Source organism: Athene noctua, chromosome 7 (assembly GCF_965140245.1).
Source record: "Athene noctua chromosome 7, bAthNoc1.hap1.1, whole genome shotgun sequence".
Taxonomy (NCBI): Eukaryota; Metazoa; Chordata; class Aves; order Strigiformes; family Strigidae; genus Athene; species Athene noctua.
The window spans coordinates 13,441,616-13,467,646 of NC_134043.1; the positions used below are offsets into that span (position 1 = coordinate 13,441,616).

At 44.2% G+C, this 26,031-nt stretch overlaps 2 protein-coding genes across 5 annotated transcripts in view; both read left to right on the forward strand.

Annotated features, from left to right (window-relative positions):
* The first annotated feature begins 133 nt into the window (after window positions 1-133).
* Window positions 134-24,238, forward strand: IQCB1 (IQ motif containing B1). Of its 3 annotated transcripts, none has more exons than XM_074911330.1 (15): window positions 134-270; window positions 637-924; window positions 1,752-1,914; window positions 3,588-3,717; window positions 5,963-6,056; window positions 7,127-7,226; window positions 7,577-7,749; window positions 10,367-10,503; window positions 11,577-11,686; window positions 16,976-17,118; window positions 17,533-17,681; window positions 18,149-18,277; window positions 18,658-18,814; window positions 19,909-20,138; window positions 23,036-24,238. In XM_074911330.1, the coding sequence occupies exons 2-14, from the start codon at window positions 807-809 to the stop codon at window positions 20,136-20,138; spliced, it is 1,833 nt and encodes a 610-aa protein (XP_074767431.1). In that variant the 5' UTR covers window positions 134-270; window positions 637-806; the 3' UTR covers window positions 23,036-24,238. The 3 variants fall into 3 exon arrangements, with proteins under 3 accessions (XP_074767431.1, XP_074767433.1, XP_074767434.1); XM_074911332.1 differs by having other exon boundaries at window positions 23,041-24,238; XM_074911333.1 differs by lacking the exon at window positions 23,036-24,238 and having other exon boundaries at window positions 137-270; window positions 10,367-10,479; window positions 19,909-21,392.
* Window positions 24,239-25,296: 1,058 nt separating this feature from the next.
* Window positions 25,297-26,031, forward strand: part of LOC141962800 (uncharacterized) — a 47,503-nt gene continuing 46,768 nt past the window's right edge. For both annotated transcript variants that reach the window (XM_074911369.1, XM_074911370.1), the window contains exon 1: window positions 25,297-25,475. The gene's annotated coding sequence lies outside the window, so the exon portion shown is untranslated. The remainder of the gene's footprint in view (window positions 25,476-26,031) is intronic.

The window sequence follows — 26,031 nt, forward strand, 5'->3', positions numbered from 1 at the left end:
CCTCTTCTAGCGGCGCGTCACGGACAGCGTGGCTTTGGATTGGACGGCGAGGCGACCCCTCTGTAGATTTCCACGAGTGGAAGAGTCGGAGGTGCCGGCCCGCACGCGGATATGCAAATGACACCCTCCTCCTTCAGGGGAGAGCTCTGATTGGTGGAGAGAGGCCGCGACCACACAGCTGGCGGGGGGGGAAGCGGTCGGGTTAGAGCCGGCGGGTCCGATCTGCCAATCCCCCCCCGCACCCCGAAGTGGGGGAGCCCCCGCGCGGCGGTGAGCGGGGCCGGGGCGGGAGGGCGGGAAGGGGCTTCCCTCAGCGCGTCCCTGACGGCCGCTTGGTCCCGGGGCTTCCGCGGCACCGGGACCGCCGCCACCGCAGGCCGTGGGGGCACTGAGGTGACTCGCCGCCCTGCTGGCGGGCAGCGCCCTTCCGCCCCACCCCGCCCGTGGCTGAGGCGATGCTGGCGGCCCTCAGGGAGGCCTCTCAGGCTGCCCGGCCCGTGGGGCCTCTTTCGGGCTGCCCCGCTGGAGCCCTGCGCTGCCGGCAGAGCCAGTCCCGCTGCCCGCGGCCTCGAGAGGCGACGGGAGGGAAGGCGGGAGGGTGGAGGGAGCTTCCTCCATGTTTGTTTCCTTTCTCAGGGGGAGACCTGCAGGCCGAGGCGCGGAGCGGAGCGTCAGCTTCCAGCTGCTGGTGCGGGAGCTGGAGGTTTGATGAAAGTAGGGACTGAAGGACGCCGCGCCTGCACCGAAACAATTAAAAAGGGAAAGAGGCTTGAATCGATGGTATTGCGGGTCTCTCTCTGTTTCCCATGGCCAACGCGCCCAGCGCGAGGCTGGCGGCAGCGGACCCCCGGGTGCTGGCCTTAGCTGCTGAGGTCACTGAGAGCAGAGAACAGGACATCCCCCTGCTGCTTCTGAAGCTAAAGGGTAATTACTACCGTCTGTAAAATAAAAGGATGAGGTAGTGAAGTATGGACAGCCCTTCCTTCTGCCTCCTTAAATACAGCAGGTTTTTCTCAATATTCCTGTCGGGGCCGGAAACTCTGAGGTTGATAATAGGGCTTTTTCTGAGAGTGGTATTGAGTGGCATTTGGCTGAGCAACAATAAAGAGGAGCTGAGGAGCAAACAGAGAGGAAGTCTTTGCTCCCTTTCAGCTGTTACCGTATTTGTAAGACCCCTGCTGATGTAGGTGAGGATCTTACAGTTGGTCAAATCATTTCTCCCAGTGCTTTTGGGTAGAGAACCAGAGTGGTCATCAATATTCAGTTTTTAACACAGAAATGCAGTCGTGGCCCAGAGCTCCAGTGTGACTCCCCCTGCCTTTCCTTTTGCCACATAGCCACTGTTCATAGAAATGGTAGAAACAAGTTAGGTCCTGTTCTAAATTGGGATGTAATTATAAGGAAGCTATATGTTTCACAGTGGTTGTGGTTTTATCTGGCCTAGGAAATTCATACAAATGGGCTATATCCCAGGTAATGTATGTTTTACTAAATGTGTAATGAGAAAATGGAAACCTAAGTTTAGCTGTCCTTCCCAATTGTCATATAATCTAACAAATGGATTGTAGTTCTAGGAATGAAAAATGCTGACAAAATATTTTATGCTGCTGTTAGCACTTTTAGAAGTACCTTAATCCTGGCTCTGCGTACACGTACTCCTCTTGCATTTTGGAAGAAGAAAAAAAACCCAAAGACCTTGCACATCAGAATCTTACGCTCCTCTTTGTCTCTCTCCTGCTTTCTTCCCACAGGAATTTTAAATAGTGCTTCCCTGGGATGTGAAGAATCAAAAAAAATTAAGCAAGACATATATGATTATGATCTTATTCGGTACTGCATGCTGGTCCTTAGACAAGACCACTCTCGACTGCGTGGAGGCTGGGCTACTGCTGCCCAGCTAGCAGAGGTACTAAGGTAAAAAGGAAAATGCAAAGAAGTTTTCTTCTTGTTTTCTTTCTGGCCTTTCATCTTGCTCTTTCTCTTTTCAAGCTGTAATGCATTGGCTCCCATCCAGAACAAGGCTTGTTGTTCAGGAAAGGCCAGGGTTAAAGTGCAGGGAGCAGTCAAGAGTGAGGGGTCAGGCATAGCCTAATTGGTCCTGTTTAATTCATTCGCATTGTGTTTCACTGAGCTGGGTAAACTGTTTGGTGGGAACAGTTTTTGTCTTGGCTTTACCTTTTTTTGTGAACAGTACTCATCAGTGTCACAGTTTTTACCCAGTAGTTGCTAACTTTGAATTGCAGTTATTTTAAAAAATTTGTTTACTTAGATTTAATCTTGCAAAAATCTTTAGCCTGATTGACTCACAGCTTGGCTTGACTCTACTTGAATATCTATTTCATATACTAATTTTAAATACCTGTTTACATTTTAAACGTAACAGAGAACACAGTTCCTACAAACTAGATAGCTTGATGTAGTGATGTTGTGAGAATGGCATTAAGTTTAATTCATAGCTAGTAAATAAGACAACTTTAAACTCAAATCCCCAGTGATCCAATCTCAGTTTTTGATGTCAGGAAAAATAGCAAGTTTCAACTTTTCCTCAGGTTGTACTTGATTTTGGCTTAACTAGGGAGCAAAATTCTAAGGCATGAAGCAATTAGGCAACCATCTCTTGTTTATGCCGTCTCTGCAGTATGAATTTTAAATGCCAAGATTTTCACTAAGAGTTGCAATATTTATCACCAGAGTTGTGTGTGATACTTAAATCATCCCCTACACGCTATTTTACTTTACAGAGAAAACTGAAATTTATTTTAGCTATAAAAATGTCCTTTTGTAACTAGATGAATCTCAGATTCATGCCTAGAATTTGCTTTCTGAGGGCTTTGGTAGGCAAAGCTCTATGTGTGTGCATTCACAAAAAGCTAATAAAGCCTAGATAAAAATGTCAGAAAGCAAAATTCATAAAAAGTTAGGAAGACTCTTTTGTCGCACTAGTATCAGTGTGGAGTACAGAACTGAAAAACTTCCCAGTAGTAAAACACGCAGTTTCTTGTAAAAAGTTGTCCAGAAATGACTGACATGTTTGAAGTAAGTACAATTAGAAAACTGAGATCTGAAGAATTGATTTCTAGCCCACATGTATTCCTCAGAGGAAAGTTGTAGACCAGGCCTTGCTGAAGATTTTATGATAAGTAATTTTTTTTTAATACACATTTTTGTGGCCTAATCTTCACCCTCTTCATCATCAAGCTTCCTTTATCAGGTTTTTCTCTAGTTTTCTGCTTTGCCTTTTTTTTTTTTTTTTTTTTTTTTTCCCCCCTTTATGACCATCAGAGCCCTTCCTTAGCATGTGGAACAAGCCTGAACAGATCCTATGAAGCTAAAAAAGAAAGTGCCTTGGATAAGTTTTAAACCGAGACATGCTGTAATAAGTGGTAGTATACTTGCTGTCTCCAGCCTGCCAGTGATTCCTCTTCCTTCTGAGGCAGCTACCTTGGAGCCAGTCACAGCAGTTAACTGTTGTTCAGCGTTGAATTGTCCCGTGCCAGTGAAGCATTTCTTCTTTGATGACGTGACATTCATTCAAAGCTGTTCAAACAGGCCCTCGACTATTCAGGTTGATTTTTTTTTTTTTTCAGTCTTTGTTGTGTAGGACTAGAGGTGAAAGAAGATCCTGAGGAATTTTACAAGAATTTTCTTCCTTCAGCTGTAGACAACCTGCTGTTTTTGGCAAGACGCTTGCAAGCACGATTTATCCGAGCAATCAAGGTATTTAGATTTCATAGTTAAAAGAGCAGAGAACCTCTATAAACTTTCCAAGGTTACATGTTGTATAAATAGATTATTATTCTAGGGACACTGTATTATGAAAATTTATTTTCCAGACATTACAGTAGTTTTTCTTATGCCTTGGAGCTTTGAAACTGAAATCTGTCATTGTGGAGCGTTTGGTCTGTTACATGTGCAAAGATAGTTTGTTACCACAGGTTTGTTCAGAGTTTGGCTACTACTTGTCGCAAGGTTTAAAGGTAAGGGGAAGGAAAGCGATTGTAAGGAAAATAGAAGAATTAGAGCAGTATGATATATGACAGGAAAAAAAAAATGCTTTACAAAAGGCAGCATCCCAGTCATGGTAGTGTCTTTTAAACTTTGCGTATAATTAGTTCAGTCTTTGTAACAGCTCTGTTCCCACCGCTTTGTTCAGCTTTACAAAAAAGATTTAGGAAATCTTAAGATTTTAAATCAGATTTGTTGAAGTTTGTTTTGCTGTACAATTTCTGTCATAAAATTGGCAAACAATTCCAAAAATGCTCACTGCTTCTGAACTTACATGTTGGGAACCCCAAAGGCAGACCTCGTAAAATTGCAGATTTGAACACTTTCTCACATTTCTCTCCCTCTTTGCAGAGAAGAAGGCCAGCTAGGTTCCCTCATGCTTTTGAAGCATTCTGCATTCCAGAATCAGTAGAGAAGAAAAAAACCCAACAAAACCAACCAAAAATGAAACCCATGAATAATTTAAATAACCAACCTCAGGGGTTCTGATTGTTTCTTTTAATATCCCCACTTTCCCACAGTACCTCATTTCTTCACTGGCTTCAAAGTTTTCCTATGGAGTATTGTGATGGACACCACAAACACAATCAATTCTCAGCAAGTATCATTAGAGTTACGTATGTTCTGTTAGTTCAATACTTTAGAAGTGCCTGTAATGCTTAAGAAGGGAGCTTCCTGAATGACATCCCAGGAGACTCGAGTCTTCTCCACAATATGTCATTTACCCCACACTTTCTTATTATGTCTCAGCCTATATGCTACTTGAGTCATGCTTGTGGGCAAAGATTTCTTTTGAATGCAAATACAGTCTACATTATAATTAGTACTTTGGCTTTTAAACTTCATGGTCTCAGAGGTGACTGGGCACCCAGACTTGGTGCTTGCTCAGTGGAGCTTTGGAAATCCCACTCTACCCGTGGAGATTTGTAGTTTATTCTGCCCTCATTTGTGTTTTGTACAAGTCCTTGAAGTCAAGGGAAGTACTGAAATAGCTTTCAGAAACTGATGTATTGCCAAAGCACACGACAGATAATGCTACAGCTTAACTTATTACTGCAATTTTGTATCTCTCATTGTCAGTAAAATACAAATACAATGTTAAAGCGTGACTGGCGGCTGGGACTTCTGGCACAGATCTAGGAATAGGCTTTCCAGGGTTTCATTTGTGGAGGCTCAGTTAACATGGGAGATATTAGGCCAAGTGCTTTATCATTTATCAGCAATGTAGCATTATCAAAAGTCCCTTTGCTATCCCCTACACCAAGGTTTTAGATTTCCAGTGGCCTGTAGCTCACACCTGGAATACAGACTCTGAACTGGGCATCTGTAGGTGCATTCAAATGGTAAAACCTGGATTCTTCCTGGTCATTTTTTCCAGTCCAGTGTTATCACAGGCAAGCACATAAAAGTGTTTGGCAAACTGATCAAACTTCAGCTTAATAGTGGTTTGGTGTTTGCTCCCAGACCTCCCAGGTAGGAGGTGCTTCCGAAGCCTCGCCATGCCAGTTTTTAGGAACCTTTTACATTTTAACTGTGTCCTTGGTCACTTTGTACCCTTTTTCCTGTGCTTTAATCTTAAATAATATATTTCCCACTTTGTGGATTAAATCCATGATGCATTTGTACTGAGAAATTATTTGTTTTCCTAGCCCGCCTATGCTATCTTTTTTTTTTTTTTTTTTAAGGAGTAAACAAGACGTCTCTCCCTGTTACGATTCTTTCAGGAATTGATGTTTTTTTTAGTATGTTTAGATTTTTCTTGATTGATCTCTGACCTTGGAGGACTCACAAGTTGGCTTTTTTTAACTGGTTCCTACAGTTTCACCAGCCTCAACTGGGAATTTGATGGAGTTTTGTTCTGCAAATTCGTGAAGCATACAAACATTCCCACTACATCAAGCTGAAATCCTCAGTAAAGATACATACACAAGCTTTTACCTACTTCTCTTTTGTTTAGGATGAAGATAAACAACATTTTTTACGCTGGTTCCAAACAGTAACTGATGCCATCTGCTGGCTGTTTGGTGGGCATATTCAGCTAGCAGCATGTGGTAAGGGAAAAGTAAACCTATAAACCACCTGAAAAGTCATTTATGACAACTACAGGTAGCAAGAATCACTCTTATGCTAATCTCCACCTAGTTTTCTAAATTGGAGTAGATGTTAAATCAATCTCTTGAAGTATTTCACTCAATGGAAACAGCAATATCTAAAAGGGAAAGGATCTCCTAAAGGGAAATCTTAAAGAGTTTCCCTTCTGCTCTTTCAGATACATTTATCTTAAGTGTTTTCCTGCAATTTCCCTCTGTAATTCTGTACCTTTAAAAATTCAGGGTTTTTTTCTGATAAAATACCGTTGGTTTTTTTACCTCTGTCTGATTAACATATTCAGAAATTTGACCAGAGTGCATTGATGGCCCTGAAAGTGGATAGACTTGAAAACAGATTTCTGAAGTTTTTGCCATGCCAGGGAATTTTACAAATATCTAACCAAACTTCACTATACACTTCTGATCAAAATAAGCTTTCAATTAAACCAGTGTTAATCACACAGATTTTAAAAAGCACAATTTGGTTTTGTTTCTCATATAGGACAAACACATCTTATGATTCTTGGGTTTAACTAAAAAGACACACGGCCAGAAAAATTACTAAATATGTAGACAGTGACACAGTGGAATAAAAAAGATGGTGCTTTAATGTCATCAGTGTACTTGCATTAAATAAACCTGGTGTATCAAGCTGTCAAGGTTGCAGTCCTTAACTTTTCCAGATATTGTTGCCCCAGTGATAATTCAACTGTTATAATAAGAAACTGGCACTAGTGTAACATAAAAGGTTTTAAAGCTTTTATTCCATTGCAACACCAGTGCCTGAGTGATATCGAAAAGCAGAAAAAACAGGGGTCAACATGTTTTTTGGATGTTGAAGTGGTTTACTTATTCCAGTAAGTTTCAGTGTAAAAATTATAAGAGAGGGAGTTTGTTCCAGAAACAGTATCTGGCTTTACTTTCCATGGCTTATGTTCCACAATGAAGTTTATTCGTTTTACAGTATTTTCAAGTCTGGTTCTGATTGCATGGTTTCTTCTTTGCTTTTTTTTTTTTTTTTTTTTTCCCAGTACTGCAAAATGATCACTTCCCGCAGTTGTTAATAACAGATGATGTTGAAACAGCAATTATAATGATGTCTGTTTTACACAATATTGTGAGGGTCAATAGGTGAGTTGTTTTCATATCACTGATTTTTCTGAATTTTAAATTTAAAACTCAGTTTATTACTGCTTGATAAATGAGTACTTTTTCATTTACAAGAATTGTGGGTTTTTTTTCCTAGTCTTTGTTATAGAAATAGAAAAAATAGGTATTTTCTTTATCTTGTTAAATTGAGGGAATGGGAATCAGTTGACTGAAACAGTAGTGCTGCTTGGATCAGGTTGCTGGTCCAGCTAGCTGGGTGTATTGGCATGCCGAATGCCTGACATATCTAAAAATCTCATAGTTTGCAATTAACATTTCAATTCTGTGTGTGTGTCCCCCCTCTTTTTTTTTTTTTTCCTTTCTTCTTAAAGTTCTGTCTTGCTTCAGGTTGATGAAGAGACTCTTCACTCTGTTTTGGATGAACTTGTTTATAAGCTCTCATCTACCACCAATCCTGTCATAGGAAATGCTGCTGCAAAACTGCTATTGTTGGTAGCAAAATTTTGCAAGCAGCTTGGGAAGTTGCTCACTGCTCGCTACAAAGGTTTGTAAACATGCATGAGACCAATCACTTGGCCTCCTCTTACATTCACTGTAAAAATACAGAGATGGAGATTTCTCATCTTGGTTCAGTAACTATTCAATATAGATGGAAACTGCAGCGCTGTTTTGTGGGTGTTTTTTCCTTCTCCACTGTTCGTTTTCACTGTAATTTAAGGTGCTATGACTCTTTCTGTTTCCTAGTTTTATTTTCTTCTGTGTATTGAGGACTCTGCATGTGGCAGCTTGTCTCTTAAAGCTGTTCTTTGTCACTTCCAACCTGATGGGCTTTACTTCTTTCTGTGTGATGCTCTGCATCTTTTTTCCAATGCAGGTCGAATATTGAGAGATCCTAGTAGCAGGGTGCCTGTACTGCCACGGTAGGACCCGTGAGTCAGATCTCTCACAGCATGCTAAGGCTCACTAGTCCAGAAGCAGGAAAGTTTTACCTAAAGCCAACTTCTGACCCTGGCTGTTACAGGTCTGCTTAGCTGATAGGTGCTGTTCGGTTACTGAGGAGCTGACCATCTTCTGATATCCGAGTGACTGGAACTAACTTTTTCCAAGACTTCATGAAATGAATTTATCGCTTTGTCTTTGTGCCTTTAGATGAGGAGGCTGAGTATGCATATAATTCCCTTTACGTTATTCATTATTTAATGAGGTCTCCCATTTAATGTTTCTGTCTCTAGCCTAGCAGGGAGCTCCAGGAAACCCCTTTGTCCTCGGTCATGCCCATGGAGACTAAGAAAGCAGCTTTGATGTTTGCCAGCTCTTTTATATTCTGATGTTATTGATGGTCAAAACTACTTGTGAGCAGCCTCAGTCCTTTGGGGACAAGGACAGTAAGAAGTGGTTGTGCTAGACAAAAAGGTCCAATTCCCCTTTTTTATGCTTGTGCTGACTACTTACTAGGCAGTACCAGCCAGATAAATTTCTGGACCAGATGGGCAGCTTTGCCACCCTGTTGCCTACAGAATTGAGAGAGGAGGGCTTCCTTTTGGTGTGAATTTGAATATAAAGTGCCTAAGGCTGATGCCTTGTTGTGGATTCTTGTGAAGAAGCTGCTGTTATGGCCTGATCATCCCAGCTGTAGAATGCTGGCTTGTCTGAAGAGGTGCAAGTTTCCATCAAAGGATTGTGCTTTATTTTGCTTTGGAATCACAATATGGCACAGTCATTTAGAGACTCTTTATCACTCTTCTGTACATATTTCTTGTTTCCACTAAGGAAAAAAAAAAATTTTTTTTTTTTTAAAGTTAGAATCCCTATGTTAGTTTTCACTCAGGCTTTAGAATCCTTTTGATGGTTTGAGGAGCAGCAGCAACAAAGAAAGCATTACAGCATTTCCACCATCTGGCCATCTCATTGAAGTAGCTTGGTTTCACAGTGGCTCAGAGCTGCTGCCAGGATGAGGTACTTCAGTGTAAGCTTTCTGTCAGAAAAGGCAACCTGCCGGAGGCAGGCGCATCACCTGAACCTCCACTTCCACCACTAGCACAGTCTTGACATCAGGTTTCCAGGAGGGCCTGGTCATTGTCTGCATGGGTTGATGCATCCAAGAGGTGCTTCGGGTACTCTCTGTCAGCAGCTGAAAGGTGCCCTTGGCTGTATATTTTCTACAGAAACTGGCAGGTGGTTGCGTCAGACCCACAGGCCTTCTGTGAGGGAACTGCCTTGTGCAGCTGGGCTACGTGTTTTTGTGGAGCTGAGGCAGCTTTAGGGCACCCACTGACTCCATTTTTGTCTCTTCTGAAGTGTTTAACTGTCATCGTCTTTTCAAAAGAGTGCATGTGTGATAGAACAAAGGTGCCATTTCTGTTTGAAGGACATTGTGCTCCACATCCAGATCCTGTGTGTATGAGTGGTGGAGTTGCTCAGCGTATGAATATGCTTATGGATGATTGGAAAATTAAATAGTTACTTGAATCTGCAGTTTTTCAGGAGGCTATCCAAACACTTCCTGCGCTCCTTCCTTTTCCCTCCAACGCCCCGAGGAACTCTCAAGCTCTGGGATTTGCATGACACAAAGCTAAAAAGCATGTGTTACTGTCTACTTGTGTCCTGTGCATGGCACAGGGACTGTCTGCGTGTTGTGGGGGGAGCACAGCTGTGCTTTTTAGCTACTGCGAACCTAAAAAGGTGTTTTGTCTCAGGGACTGGATGCACATGTACTCACAGTTAGACTGTGAATACAGATAAGACATCAAAGAATTCCAGTTATAAATAAATAAATTTTCTTATGAAAAATACGAAAGCAGTGCTAATAAAACCTAGCACCTGCATAGTGCTTTACATCCATTTAGCACCTTACAGTGCCTTCCTGATGCGACACTGAAAGTACGTTGATAATTTAACTGCCAGTTATGTAGACACAATAGATAGTGGCTTGGACATAGAAAATTACAGTCACTGTATAGTACTTCTCTGGTGGTTGGAGCACCAGATATTTTTTGATGATATTCTGCATTGAAACTCAAAGATGACTGATGGTGTTCCTCTCTATTGTTCCTTTGCACATAGAATCAGATTTGATTTTTTGAATTGTAAATTGTTAGCTTCAAATCTTGAAAAGAAAAAATCACTTTAGTGGTATCACATGCTTCTTTTTTTTCTCTTAGGGTTAAAAGGGCTTTTAAGCAAACAGTGGGCTGGCAAAGGATTTGACAGGGATCTCAGTCAACTCTTGGACTTGCTGTACTCGGAACAATCCACTGGAAAAGGAGAAATGCAGGTGCCGAAGTTTAACGAGACTTCTGTATGTGAAATCCTAGTCACGTGTGATTTATGTATGTTTAGAATGGATTTACTCTATCACTGTGGTGATGCTTTTCAAAGCCTGTATTATTTTTTCACTATATTAATAGATTTTAAAATTTACCTTTTTTTTTTTTTTTTCATTCTTAACTTTTGAAGACATAAAGAATTGTCCAGTGACTAAGGTATGGGACTGTCACTTGAGAGAGTGACTTTCTGTTGCAGATTCACCATGGATTTGTATACAACCGTAGGGGGAAAAAAATTGTTTTGCTAACTGTAAACCAGAAATAACTGCATCTGCTTTTCTCCTATCAGTGTTACAAATTTAGATTTCTGAATTCTAGACAGTATTCACATAGAATTAAGTCATATAGAGAAAATGTTCAGTACGAGCACCTTCTGGGCTTGTTCCCAATAAAAGAGACAATGTGTGTTTTATGAACTTCTTCACAAAATTTTACATGCATGTTTCTCAGAGACAGTACTTTAAAGGAAATCAAAGTTATGTTTGTAGAGACCTGCTGTCACCATCAACAGAGCAGGGTGTTTTGTGTGGGGAGTTGTTTTTTTTAAAAATCCATTTAAGTATAGAATTGATGGGGTTTTTTTCCATGTTGTTGCACTTCGTTTACTTCTGATCATACTGCAAATGTAACATTTCTCATGCTGCTAATTCTCCAAGCTTATCTTTCTGTCCTCTCTAGTGTAGGTATTTTGATTGAATCCCTATTTGAAATACTAAGTTCTTCAGGTGTTTCAAATACAAATTTCTAACATTGATTAATGCAGCTAATATATATTTTATATTTGTGCTGTAGATTCATTCATTTACCACAGAGAGCATCAATCCAGATGATCAGATTATCTGCCTTTAGAGCAAGTACAGGGTTCATGATAATAACGGTCTGGTAACAGCTTGGGGAATTTAAGGTTTTATAAATACAGAATTTTGATGCATTTGAAAACTGATGGGTTTTGGCCAAATGTTGAGATTGTTCCAAATGTGCAAGCAGTAATAAGGTGTTTTTATATGCAGAGAAAATATTCTACCAACTGCTTTTTTAATTTCAGAGGCAGCATCAAGCAGCTTGTATAATCCAGGCTGTGTGGAGGGGATTTCAGACGAGGAAAAGGCTGAAAAAACTACCTCAAGCAGTGACTGCGTTACAGAGAAGCTTCAGGTAAACAGTATGGCTTTGTAAAAAGCACTAAAGAGAAGAATCTAGTAAGAAGGTTTGGTTTGGTTTGGTTTTTCTCGGGTCACAGAGTGACAGGAAAAATTCAGGTGATCTAAACTAATGTCCTGTTTGAAGTAGGACCAGCCTCAAAATGGGATCTTGTAGCTCAGGGCTGTATCCAGTTCTGGAGGCCTCCAAGGATGGAGATCCCACCATCTCACTTGGTCCCTGTCCTGGTGCCGAATGACTTGCCTTGTGAAGAATCCTTCCATTACAGCCAGTGGGAATTTCCTTGTTGCAACTCTTTACCACTGCCTCATGTCCTTTTCCTGTGCACCTATAAGATCCTGGCTCTGTCTTCTCTGTAACACCGCCTTTAGGGAGTGTAAGACAGAAATCGATTTCCCATCACCTGTCCTTGTATATCAAACATTCCATAGCCCTCACTGTCTTTCTCTGGACAGTCTCTATCCCTCCAGTTTGTCAATATCTGTTCTACTGGGGGCCCAGTAGAGTGTGGCCAGTATTCCAGGTATGCCCTAAAGAGTGCCGAGTAAACTGAAATAACAGTCTTCTTTTTGTTGCTGCCTCTGCTATTGCTAGTGCAGCCTTCATTACTGCAAGGACATGCTGATGGCTTGTGTTTGACTTGTCACCCACTAGGACACCCAGGTCCTTTTTGTTGGAGCTGCTGTCTGGGTAGTCAGTGCCCAACCTGTACTGGTCCATGAGGTTATCTTGTACCAGGTGTAGAGCTTCCTGTTTGAACTTCATGTGGCTTCTGTTCATAGAGTCACAGAATCATTCAGGCTGGAAAAGACCCTTGGGATTATCCAGCCCAACCATCAGCCCGACTCTACAAAGTTCTCCCCTACACCATATCCCTCAGCATTTCATCTAAATGACCCTTAAACACATCCAGGGATGGTGACTCCACCACCTCTCTGGGCAGCCTATTCCACTGTCTGACCACTCTTTCTGTGAAAATTTTTTTCCTGATGTCCAGTCTAAACCTTCCCCTGTTGGAGTTTAAAGCCATTCCCCCTTGTTCTGTCACTAATCACCTGTGAGAAGAGACCAGCACCAACCTCTCTACAATGTCCTTTCAGGTAGCTGTAGAGAGTGATGAGGTCTCCCCTCAGCCTTCTCCTCCTCAAACTGAACAGTCCCAGCTCCCTCAATCTCTCCTCATAGGATTTGTTCTCCAGACCCTTCACCAGCTTCGTTGCCCTCCTCTGCACTCGCTCCAGCACCTCGATATCCCTCTCGTATTGTGTTGACCCATTTTCTGTGTTTGTGGAGGTTCCTCTGAGTGCCAGCTCTGCCCTGCATGGGAGACTGTGTTGGCAGTCTTGATAAAGCCAAAAAAAGTGACATCCACTTGTTCTCCCCTCATCCACAGAGCCAGCTGTTTCATCACAGAAGGCATCAGGCTGGTCAAACAATTTGCTTGTGATAAATCTATGCTGGCTATTCCCATTCACCTTCCTGTTCTTCCTGGAAATAAGTTCCCTGAGGATTTGTTCCCATGTCCCAGGGCTTAAGTTTGGGCTAACCAAGAGTTCCTTCATCCTGAAGATGCCTTTTTCCAGTCAGCTGTTATTTCTGAAACATAAAGGTAATGTAATGCCAATATGAGCTGTTTCACTACAGATTCTTTTAGCAGAAACATCCAAACAATGTGCTTTTCCAGCAGTACCAAACTGCCGCTTCTGGTGCCAAAAGCTCCAACTGTCCCTTTCCCAGCTGCCAAATTTCTCCATGAAAAAACTTAATTCTATGATGCTTTTGTATGTTTTATGTGTAAAAAATTATGGCATATGGAAAACTGAAAGTGTGGCACACTGTAGCATGGGATTGCACTAAATAGCACTACAAGATGATGGACTGTTGGTAGAATGGTTACCTGGTTCACAGTTAACTTGACACAAAATTCCATCGTAAATTGAATGTGGAGCTGTCTTGGGGTTTTCAATCTGCCATGCTGGAGTGCTGCAGAAACCAAGGCCCATAGTGCTTGTGCAGTATAGTGCTTCCAAGACCCTGTTCTTCATTAATATTTGAAATCTTTGACTCTCAGAAGTGAGGTCTCTTCAGTGAGCTAGAAATAGTATCCTCTGACTTGGAGTACCACAGAAGAATAAAGCTATGTAAATAATGCCTGTCTTTCTTACTTGTCTTAGGATTTCAGCAGTAATATTAGCACATGTTAGGCGAACTCTTGTGAGAAGTGTCATGTGAATTTAATGTAGGTTAAGGGATCTAAATCAAGTTCAGACTCCACAGCAGGTTTTTTCAACCTTTTTTTGCATGTGTTGAGCACTACCATGTCAAAACTAGATTTTTGGAATTCAATTAGTCAAACCATGTTGCATTATGATCAAGATGTTAGAAAGCAGACAGTTATGATTTGCCATCTAGACTGGCATTAAGAAGATACTGGACTATCTAGGGTGTAATCTTTAAATTCTGGAAGATTTTCAGGGGCAAGCATTGTGTCTATTGAGGGCCACTAACCACTCCAGCTTTTGTACTGAAATGCCAAGAATTGACATCCTTGTCACTCCTTTTTACTCCACCATACACTCTGAGCCAATATTCCTGCCCTCATCAGGCACCTTGCAAGCCAAAATCATAGTCCACAAAACTTGGATGGTGGGCTAAGACAATGTGGTAAAGCAGAAGGGAAAGGGTGGCTAGGCTATTTGCAATCAACAAGCTACTTGACTTTCTTGTGTCATATTTTAGTATTGTAAGTGTGTGTGCCTCTTAAGTAGTTTTTGAGTCATTTGAATGGATTTTTAAATGTGTTTGTTTCATATTGAGAGGAATGGAACTGTATTAGTATCCTTACAGTTGTGTGTTCATGGCTCAGTCAGTCCTGATGTACTGAGTAAATACAGTAACTGTACAGCTCCAGTGTTGTTTTTTTCTGTCTAGGTCAAAGCTGCAGTTAGTGTTATGCTGAAAAATAGTGTTTGCAATACTGTAAGCATGACTTTAGAAAAGCTTTCAAGAGGAGTTTTTAATTTTTAACAGTCAGGGTTTGGTTACATTTTCAGATTTATTTTAGAACAAGTGTGGTTAAATACATGCCGAGGTTGAAACTCCAAACTTGGCTCACCTGCAGCTGCAGTGGAAGATCTTAGACTCTGCAAGTTATAAACTTCTGAAACTCTGTGGTTTCAGAAATATCTCCTCAGTGAATATTAAAGCCTGTATTCTCTCCTTGAAGTTAGTTCAGTGTTACATAGCTAATTGTAGAATGGTTAAAATGGCAACAATTTTAATTAATCATGCTGATCTCTGCCATGAACTGCTGAAGGGATGCTTGGATCTCACTCTGTGTCTGCTTTGCTTCTGTTCAGAGCTATTTCCCTGTCACAGTGTGTTGTGTGCACACAAACACATCTTATCGTTAGGAGGAACAGAGAATGAAGAGGAGCATGTGTTTTGCAGACTACACGTGAAAGAATCAGTATCAAAGAAACATTTAAATACCTGACAGACACTATTGGTAGTTTCATAGATGCACATCTGACAAGTTCATGAAGTGTTCTTGTAGTTTTCCACCTAGTGGAGCTGATAAACATTTCTAGGGAAAATTATTAATAGTTTTATCAAGAAAATGTCATCAAAAGTCCTGTTTGATCCTGTGACATCTTTCCACTTAGAAGTATAATATGTGCCTGCCTGGATTAAAAATGCAAAGATTTACAGTTCTAATTTGCACAAATGTCTGGGCTGAAAAACTCCAGTTTCCTTGAGACCATTCTGATGTAATCACATACATTATGATCCGTCTCTGTAGGTGGAGGTATGGGCACCCTTCAACTCTGCATTGCTGTCATTAAAGGATTATGGTCTCTCAGACCATGGTGGAGGCTGTTTTATCAGTTAAGGGCAGATCCTTAAACCCAGAGCAACTCTTTTACAAAGTAGCTTCCATCCCATCTTTCCCTACCAGGTTACAGAGACAGAAGAAAAAGTATGGTTGGTGGAAAAATTAAAGCTTAATTTATACTAGTGATGGGAAGCACACAGATCCTCAGTAGTAGTGTCAGTCTAAAGGTATATGACCTGTAGCAGTACCAAAATTGCTGGACATTAGTTCTAGCCTATGGCCTTTTTTTTCTCCATTCTGGCACCCGTTATGCCTGTGCTCTGTCCGTTTGTTCTCTTCCCTAGTGCTTGAGGTCTCCTTCCACTGTCCCTGGAACAGCGCTAGAGGAGAGCGGAACTCAGAGCTGTAGGCCCAGTGCAGGTACTCAGGTCCTGAGCGGGCAACAGATTTTGTTGCAAGAGAAGAGAAGGAGTCACATCATTACCTCATTGCAGGCTGAACTCTAAAGTCTCAAACATTAAGCTGCTAATGAGATCTGGTCCTTTGGGATGAGAAGAGGTAGTGAAGGGGGGAGGAGCCCTAGCTCACTGCTCCTCATGCTTCACTGAGACCATGTCCAAGTGGTTTTGTTTTTTATTAGTATCTACATATCAGTATATTTAGCGCTAATATATTAACATCTATGTTAATATGTTAGTGTATCTATAATTGATATACAGACTATTATTAAACACTGCAGGGCCAGTTACAGAATGATCAGTTGTCTCATCTGTGACAAGCTGGGGCTTTTCCAACACCAAGCACAGCGGGGTAACATCCTAACATCAAATTACTACTAGTACAGATTGGGAGGAATTTGCAAGAAAATTATTTCCTAGTGTTCTATAACAAAGTGGATGGAGAAAATGTGTCAGTCTGTATTTCCTGGAGAAAAAAAAATCCTTCCAAATTTAAGAAGTGGGCCTTAAGAGCCAACACTCTGATCTACTCTTCTATAAAAGTAATATTAGGGAATAGTAATATTATAGCAAGCGGGTGCCATGCATGCTGATGGATGCAATGGAAAAGGTGCATGCTGGAGCAGATGGGTAATGTTACTTTACCTCTTTCCCTGATGGTCTAGTTCATGCTAGCTGGGAGTGTTCCACATGGAGCATCATTCCCTTCAGGGTCCTCAGAACTTTATCCTAAGGAAAAATATATCCTTTGATTTGATACAGATTGAGTGACTGGCTCAGAATTTTTCGTGGCTACAGATGGTGTGGTAATTTGTTAGCTTGCAGGTGGTTTCCTGTTGCTTGGTGTGGTCCTGCTGCCAACAGCTGGGATAGCAGATTATTTTGTGGATTTCCTCCCCTGATGCTGGACCATTGAACACAAAACAAAGAGAGATGCTTTTTAAGAAATCTACAATTTAAGCTAATTGTTAATGTATTTGTATATTGCAGAGCTAAACGGGAACAGGAGCTGCAGCATTCAAAAAAACAGAAGGAAGATGAGTCTCTAAAACTGCAAATGCAACTTCGGAGACAGAGGGCTATGAGACTCTTCCATGAACGGCAGCTGGCCTCGCTGGAAATAATCCATGCCAGTATGATTTATATTAAACTATGTCAGACAATTAAACTGTCTGGCTCTCCTTAAGAACAGTTTCCCCAAATATATTTCCTATTCTTGCATGTCTGTGCACCGTAGTGTTATTGTCTCTTCTCCTGACCCAATTATCTGACAGAGAACGTGCTGATTCTACAGGGGCTCAGTAACTGCGGATCAATATCTGCTGCCTTGAGCATGGTGCAGGAGAAAGGGAGACACAGTCGTCTCGTGTTACAAAGCTCCATTGAGAGATGGCCCACAGCTAGCGGACCTTGGGTGAAGAGGGGTTTTTATAATAACTGATAGCACCCAAGCTTTTTTGGTACTATCTAGTTTGAGGATTAAAAATGTAAATTGTTAAGAGATCCCAACCCACAGTCTTATAACTGGATTTTTGTTACGTTTTTAGGTCAAGTAAGTAAGTACATGGAGGAAATGGAAGGGAGATCAGCATTAACTATCCAGAGATTCTGGCGAGGGTATAGAGCAAGAAGGAGTTTTCACCAACAGAGACAATCTCTTAAGGAGTATAAAGCAGCTGTCATCATTCAGAGAGCAGTAAGTATGTGGTTTGTTCTAACATTAGGTAGGACTGAGTGGATTATTTCAAAGCCTCAAAAAGCTCTCTTTATTCCCTTAGTGTTGATGTAGGCATAATTTACTAAAAAATTATTCAGAGGGTGATAGTAGAGCCACAGGTTGCTTAGATGGGTTAGACCTTGTCTAGGTTACAAAGCCTAATGCAGTTTTGTAACTAAAATATAAGACCTGCCACTGCCACTTTGAAACCTGAGGTTGGAATTTGACTGCAGTACAGATGAGTCAGTAATTTATTATGAGTGTTCTTACTTACTATTTAGTATTCATACTGACCGTTGTATGCTGTCTTTTTAGCATCATAGCTAAATTTATGCTTTAACAGATGCAGTACTGAAACATTTTCCTTTCGTTGATTGATTACAAACAAAGCAAGAAGACAAACTTCCTGTCTGTGATTGTCATATTCTCATATGTTCTTTACAAAGGCTTGTAAATTCTTGGAAAAACGAAGAAGGAGGAGACCTCTCTCTCCTTGGAAAGATCCCAAGGGACTGACTGATGAGCAGAGGCTAGCTTTGCAGCAGAAGGTGGATGACTACATCAAATTGCATCCGGTCTGTTTCTTAGTCATTTCATAATTTGCATTAATGATGCCACATAAAATACTGTAGGGATGAAATATATTCAGCTTCATAACTTCTGATCAAGATAATCCATGTGAGGTATGTGTATATTAACCCTGCTTGCTTGACAGCAAGGCACTAGGATATTGGGGATTTTATCCATTAATCTAATAAAAAGGATCAAAGCAAACTGTAATTGGAAAATTTATATACTTTATGATGGATAGCTTTGCAGAGAGCTGCAGAGGAAGCAAAATTATTAAGTTAACAATTAAGAACAGCATTTGCATTCCTTGTTTAGACATTATTCTGCCCCCAAAAGATTTAAAATAAGCAGTTCCTAATGGTAATAAATAGTTATTTTCCTCCAGGCTTCCGAAATGTCAGAAGAAATGAGTAAAGAATTACATATGCAGGCCCAGGAAAAGCTGGCACAGTTCCTGTTGAGGAGCAGACTGGATCAGAGAGCAGCGCAAAGGAGAGAGACGTTACTGGCTCAGGTCAACACTGATGTGGAGCTGCTAATGAGTATGTGACTTCTCTGGTCATAGTTTTGATTAGTATTTGAATTAAACTCATTTAGAGAGAAAATTAGAGGGAACAGTGGTAAAGCCTCATTTCAAAACTGAAGTATCTTTCTTCCTTTGTTCTGTGCCTTATCTTGAGATCAGGCTTTGTTAGAGATTACCCAGGTGTTGCTATAGGTTAAGGATATACACTGGCTTTTCAAGGAGCAGCTTATTCTTCTGCTACAAGTGTCTCTGATGTGCTCACAAGGAGACCAATGGCCCTGTAAAAGGCATTACAATTTCTAAGAAGGTGATCTCACGCAACCTCTTCCTCTACGTTTGTTTTGCTTTGTTCCGTTCTCTTGTGTTGTAAGCAAGCTGCTGGTTGAAGCACTCTCGCCTCTTTCAGATAAAAAGGGAAATCTTTGAGCTATGGATTCCAAGTCATGTCTGGATTTTCTCCGGCCCGATTTTATTTGAAACGGAATTCACTGTTGTGCTATCTGAATTCCAGACAAGTATCCTGGAGTGAAAGAGCGAGAATAGCAAACTGCAGCCACCAGAGAGCACCCAAGCCGGACAAAATTCAGCAAGTTACTGAATTCCATTATTTAGTCTGTCACGTGCTGTGTCACTGCAGCTCATCGCTCCCTGAACAGGCAAATCAACAACACGCTCTTACTCTGACCGTGCTGGGTCCCCCAGGCAGGGAATACGCAGCGCTGCTGCGCCAGAGCGGTGGGAACATTGCGCTGACGTCACCCTGCGCTGGGAGCGCGGATCCAGCAGTTGCAACCAGGAGCTCCTCTTCCTCTTAGGTATAGGTTCACAAGAAGTCATTTTGGTGGATGCCACCACTGCACCTGAACAAAGTAGTCCTGCTTCCTCCCCTTCTTCTTCCTCCCCCATTAATTATTTATTTTTTCAGATTAGCCGTAATTTGGATCGCTTCTCCAGTCAGGTTTATCATGGAGCCATAAAATTGTAATGCCAGCATGGGGAAAGGAGTGACCTTAGACAGTGAGAAGTGGGAGGGTAGTGCTCTTTCTTTTTTTGTTTGAAACACTCATAAAACTGCAAACAAAATACAAAGAACTCTTTTTGTTATTACAGATGCTCCAGGGTTAGCAGAGACCACAGAAAAAGATCTTGATGTCTTTACGAGTCGATCAGTCCCTGTAGCTACCAAGGCAAGACAATCCCACCACACTATGCTGAAATCTTCTTGCTGGCCATGGTGGAAGAAGCTTGGAGATGAGTTTATGGAGGATGATGTCATTCCTGATGATGCTCTCAATGCAGAACTGGGAACTCTATTTGTTGGTGGAAGGAAATCCTTTTAGGTAACAGGCAGAAGATTTTCTTACTCAGACTCATACCTTGAACCATGCATTCTCTTGCATGTGTTTTTAAGGAAGCAAAACACTTGACTTGTAAGAAAAAGCACTGAAAAAGACCAAAGTCTTATTTTAGTCCATTTTACTTATTAATAATCTCTTCTGTACATCAACAGTTAGATCCTATTGATTGTGCTGTTGCAAATAGGATTTAAATACTGTAGTTGTAAATAAGAATATTTTGTAATTTGTATCACTTTAAAAGTAAGTTCATAACTTCTGGATTTTCAGTTCTTATTCACGCTCGGATGTGTAAGACTCACACCACTGTAAAAGCCTGGGCTTTTATAGCAAAACTTTTTATCAGGTGATGTGCTTTGAGGTAAAGATGGGTTCAGAACAAACCAAAACACCACTAACAAGTCAAGCAGGGACTGGGCAGTCTGGGTGCTTATGGTAGGGTAGAACAGCTCACTCCAGTCAGCACAGGCAAAGCTTGGACCTCCACCAGCTTCTTGATTGCAACCAGGGAAAAATCAAGGGGAGGAAAAAAATGTCAATATTCTTGGATTATATGTTTTCCTTTCAAAGCATACAGTTCTTTCCACAGCCGATGCAATGCATTGTCAGATGGGCGCAGTCTAAACAGTTATATGGGACTGTAGCCCCAGTGTGACCATCTGGACCATCAGCTCTGTCTTCTTAAACTACACAGATGCTGCTTAATCCAGAAAGGTCTCCAGCACAGGGCCTCTGCAATCACTGCAACCCAGTACACAGTCAAAACCTGCAGTCAAGGGCCGAAGGCTGCTGCTTACTGATGTGCCCAGAAAACAGGGAGAACGCAAGGCTGCAGCTAGTGCCGTAGATGCCTGTGCTATTTTTTAGGTGAGAGGCCCAGAGACTCTTAAGAATTCGATCTTGCCTCACTGCAGAGGAGGAACAAGTGCAGTGATTTCTGCCAGTTGTATGTGGGCAACAATACTGTTTCAGCATGTTTGTTTTTGATTCTCTCTAGAAGGTTTTAAGTTTTAATTTTAGTGGAGATGAATGGAAAACAAATAAATAGAAATAGTGGGCAGAAGCCCAAGCCCATTCAGATGCAGCTGATACATTGAAATTAATAACTGGACAGCTGCCAAGAGGAAGAGCTGTGCTCTATGTTATTTTTTTTAACAGAGCTGTGATTTGGAAGGCATTGAATTGGCTCTCAGTTCCTTTCCTGGAGAGTTAACTGGTGGAACAATCCATTAAAGTACTTGCCAGGGCACTTGGATGTGTCTGTTGAGTTACATATTATTCTGCACAGCCCTGCTGTTAGTTTTAGGCCCGTAACAAGGCCGGTGCCCTACAACCACCAGAGCGGAGGGGCTGGGGAGCAGTGACCAAGCACCCCGGGGGATGGAAGCTACCCCTCAGCAACCACCAAGCTCTGGCACTGGAAGAGGCCCAGCGTCTCTGGATAGACTGCAGCAAGCCAGCTGCTCCTCGCAGATACCCAAGTCCTCTGTGTGCATCATAGTCCCCTTGGCCATGCAGCCACTGACCCAAACTATTTTGAGACAGCAGCCTCTGCTGTTATGTTTATTCCTAATCACCCTTGTTATAACGGCTTTGTTCACAAAGGTGCTTTGCTTAATATATTTTATGGATAGAGATGAGCCCCCCTGGCCAGTGTTAAATACCAAGTGCATTCTAGAGCCATTTTAGCAAAAAGCCCTTTATTGTAATGGCCTCTGCCACTCACTGCCATTGGAGTGGATAATGAACTCCCCCTTTGGAATATGCAGTTTGCTGGATAATGGGGGTTTTTAAGTGAACAGAGAGCCTGGTGAAAAGTGCAGTCTTGCTGGAGGAATTTGAGTTGCTGAGTTGTTTATTACCAGCTCATCAGCACAAATTCCCCCTGCACCACCGCTGCCCTGGTAAATAGAAATGCCTCTTCTTTCTTTGGTGACAAGCACACAAAGTGATCTCCCTCATCTCCATTTTACAGACCAGGGAAACCAAGGCAAGAGAGCTGTGAGGGAATGTGCCTATGGCCATCTATAGCACTATAACCTGTCACTTGTTTCCGTTGCTGTCCCAGGCAGAGCAAGTCAGAAAGGAGCTGCTGCAGCATGCCAGGGCGGAGCTGAGAGATGCTCTGGGATGCCAGCTGCTGTGGTCAGCTTGGAGCCTGGCCCCTCCAAAAGAGACCCCCGAGCTCCCATGCTGCCCCTCTTTGCTCATGGGTGGGAGGAATTTGGCATGGCTTGGCTCATCCTCCTTTCAGGTTCTCCTGCGCAACATGCAGGATATGCTGGTGATTTATTTCACTGCAACTCCATCTGGGATTAAATACTCCTGCCTGAACAATGGGGACAGATGTAGACAGTTGAACAGAAACCACCTCCAGCCTACTATCAGGTGAACAGTCCTGTCTGGGTTACATGATCACCCAAAAAAAGGCTGTAGGAGAGGCTCTAAGCTGAGATGGGTTCAGTCCTGCTCCCACTTGTCTGCTTGCCACAGGCACACTCATAAAGCCGGGCCCTCTTACATAAACATGTTGCACAGGTGGTCCAGCCACATAGGACATGGGGCAGCATTTGGTCGTGCCCAGCAGGTCTGGGCTGCACCACTTCGGAGAGCGAGCAGGCCTGCCCTGGCAACCTGGAGACAGACCCGGCTCACCAGGGAAGCGTGGGGTGCCCTCCCCCAGCGGTGGAGTGACAAACCTGGGGGGCACGCTGTGACGTGAGGAGGGGCAGAGGTGAAGTGAAGGCAGCGGAGCCCGGGTCATTAAATATTGACGCTGTCTAAGCTGGCCTGTGGGGGCGATTTAGCTGAATTGCAGGTTTCTGTTGCCGTGATAAATTGGACCTATTTGTCATGTGGTTTTGTTTCTTCCCTCCCTTAAGTAAAGCTGTACAGGAGCATTACTGCTACAGCTTCAGCAGCAGCAAACAATCTGGAAAGCAAAATCCTCTGATGGATGTGGATAAAAAAGGGACAGTGACTGTTCTGCTGCTGAAGGTGCCACCAGAGTCATGGAGCAGAAAGAAGGCAGCAAAAGGAACAACAACAACAAAAAAAATCAGCCATTTCAGAGCTGGAGACAAAGCAGTGTCCTCTGCTTTGAGGAAAATTCCTGTTTATGCAGACATTTTTTTTTTTCCACCTTAGCTGTAACCGGACTCTGCAAACAACAGGATGCTCATCTCCAGCAGAGACACAGGCATGCGCTTGAGGCTACACTGCTAAGTCCAAGGGCGTCTCCTGCCCTTTCCAACTGGCTGTAACAAGAGCTCTGAGCCCAGGACAGGAGATAACCCTGATGCTGTTTCACCTCTTGCCTCTGAGTCTTCTACTGCTGATTTCCATGTGCATGGAATCTGGTACAAACATCTGCTCTCCACTGCAGAGTAACATGTACATCAAGCACAAGGAGAAATGAAAGCTTCCTCCAAGTAGCTGAATCAGGGCTATTTATAAATTAGCATACATCAGAAACAGCGGCAGCTCTTTGCAGGGGGACGGCAAAGATCACCACAATAGGGCTCCAAGTTCTCCTTATCCTTCTTTATAGCTCAGTAACACTGGGTCATCCTCCAGGCATCCTTGCATACAGTGAAAAACTGTCATAAGGAGATTGTTTACTAAATGAGCAATATACGGGCCCAGATTTACCCAGTGGGGGAACTAAAGGCTGGGGGCCTCCTGTCCCCTCTCCCCTGCCCTCCCCCAGGGCAGGGCTGGGCTCACGCCGGCTGCAGCCTGAGGCCGGAAGGGCAAAGTTTGGCAGGTGAGGACCAAGGTCAGGACACCTTGGCACTGGCAATTTTTCCCAGCTGGCTAACTCCTCGGTGACCTTGACCACATTCTGTCTCTGGCTCTGTCTTTCCCTCTCTCAGATGAAGCTTACTGAGGAGGTTTCATATGTTGCATTGTAATTTAAGAGCCTTCAGTGGAGGGTGCTGTGACCCCAGTGCCACTGAAATCCCATTCTACTAAGGTGAAATGGGAGTTTGACAGGCCCCAGAAAAAAATAAATTGTATAATCAGGTGTTGAACACACAGAAAGAGCTCAGGGTTGCCATGCTATTGCTTTCTCTCTGAATTCAGCTTTTCTCTGCAGAGTTTAGTTCTTCTCTACTTAATTACAGGCTCAAACAGAAACAATGTCTTTACCTATGCTTGATCACTTAATAAAACCCATGAAAGTAAGCAGTTGCAATCAGGGAAACTTCATTTAACATGTCTCACCAATCCAGAACCTGCCTGTTTGGAACAAAATGAACACACATACATACAAGACAGATAAAACGACCCATCTCAATCCAGCATTACACGATAGAGCCAGCGAAGTGCGATATTTTAATCCTAGAAACAATGAAAGCAACCACCGAGTGAGTTTGCCAAGTCCTTACTGTCAGAAAGGGAAGAGGCGTTCAGGGTGGCACTGCTACCCCTGAAATGAATGGTGAATTAAAATAGTTGCAAATGCAGTATACAACTCGTTTCTGTGCTCAGGAACGTGGAAAACCAGAGGCATTACCACTGCCTTGGCTTCATTCTCTGAGCACTGCGCTGGTTCCAGCGAGACTGCCTGCGAAGGCTGCTCCGGGAACCGGTCACGAAAGTCCCCAGAGCCGTGCTTGCTTTAGGACAAGAGCGTGCGATCTGCGAGCGGATCCTGGGGGCTGCCGAGGCGGCCAGTCTCAGGAAAAGCTACTGGCTGCGGGAAATGAGGGGTCCCGAGCACCCTAGGGGGAAGCCGACAGCTAACCCCAGCCCAGCCCGGGAGCGGCCGGGCACGCTGGGCTGGGCGAGGGAGGGCCGGGCGGCTGCCGGGCCGGGCCGCCCCCTGCTCTCCGTCCCGGCCGCGGCGGGGGGGGGAGCGGCCGGCCGTGCCCGCGGGAGCCGCCGCGGTGCCGCCGGGTCCGGCGCGGGTCCGGCGGGGCCGCCACCCTCTCCCCGCCCTTCCCGCAGCGCAGGCGCTCACCAAAGCTTGGCTTGGCCGGGGCTGAGGGGCCGCCTCCCCCGGCGCCCGCCTCCCGCCCCGCGGGGACACCCGGCTCCGTCCCCTCGGCCGCCGCCCGCGCCCCCCCTCACCGCCCCCCCCCCCCCGCCCCGGGCGCGCGGCGGGCGGGGCCCCGCGGCCGTTAGACACCCCCCTCCTCCTCCCGCGCCGCACGCGCTGCCGCGCGCCCGCCGTTGCCGTAGCGACGGGCTAAGCCGGGGCCTGGCTGCGGCTCGGCGGGCGCAGGAGGGGCGGGCGGGCGGACCGGCGGCGGCTCGGCGCTGCCGGGGCATGCACAACAAAGGCGGGAGGCGACGCGACCCGCGCGGGCTCCGCAGGTAGGTGGGTGCGGGGTGGCACGGGGGGAGGAGGGGGGTCCCTCTCGGCAGCCGCTCCCGCGGGGCGTCTCTCCCCTCCGCCGCGCCGCCGCTCCGCTCAGGGGAGAGCGACCCGGGGCGCGGGCTCCGGCCCGGCGCCGCACCTTGCGGGCGCGGGGCCGCAACAAAGGCAAATGGCTGCGCGCCGGGGAGGGCTGCGGGGCTGGCGGTGGCCTCCCTGCCCCTGCCCGGCTTCTGCCCCTCGCTGGCGGTGGCACAGGCAGCGCAGCCCTTTATGGATTGATGTGTTCGTTGGGGCTCGTCCCCCGGGCCCCCGTGCCTGACCCGGCGGGGCCCTTCGGGTGCAGCCGCTCGCTCCGCGCCCAGCCCGGGGAGCGCCGCGGGAGCGGAGCGGGGCGGGGGGTGGCACCACGCTCCCCAAACCCCTCCACCCCTTTCCCGGCTGACACCTGCTCGTTGCTGGCAGACCCGCTTGCCCCAGCCCCCGCGCTTGCCGGCTCCTCAGTCGCAGCCCTTCGCGCCGGCTCTGGGCGCAGCAGAGCGGGCTGAGGCGCTT

What these genes read in the sequence shown, in the direction of transcription:
- IQCB1 (XM_074911330.1), top strand. Translation starts at nt 807, where the DNA reads ATGGCCAACGCGCCCAGCGCGAGGCTGGCGGCAGCGGACCCCCGGGTG. An exon ending in GCTCACTGCTCGCTACAAAG is followed by an intron (nt 7,750 to 10,366) that starts GTTTGTAAACAT and finishes TTTTTCTCTTAG; the next exon opens with GGTTAAAAGGGCTTTTAAGC. An exon ending in GCGTTACAGAGAAGCTTCAG is followed by an intron (nt 11,687 to 16,975) that starts GTAAACAGTATG and finishes TGTATATTGCAG; the next exon opens with AGCTAAACGGGAACAGGAGC.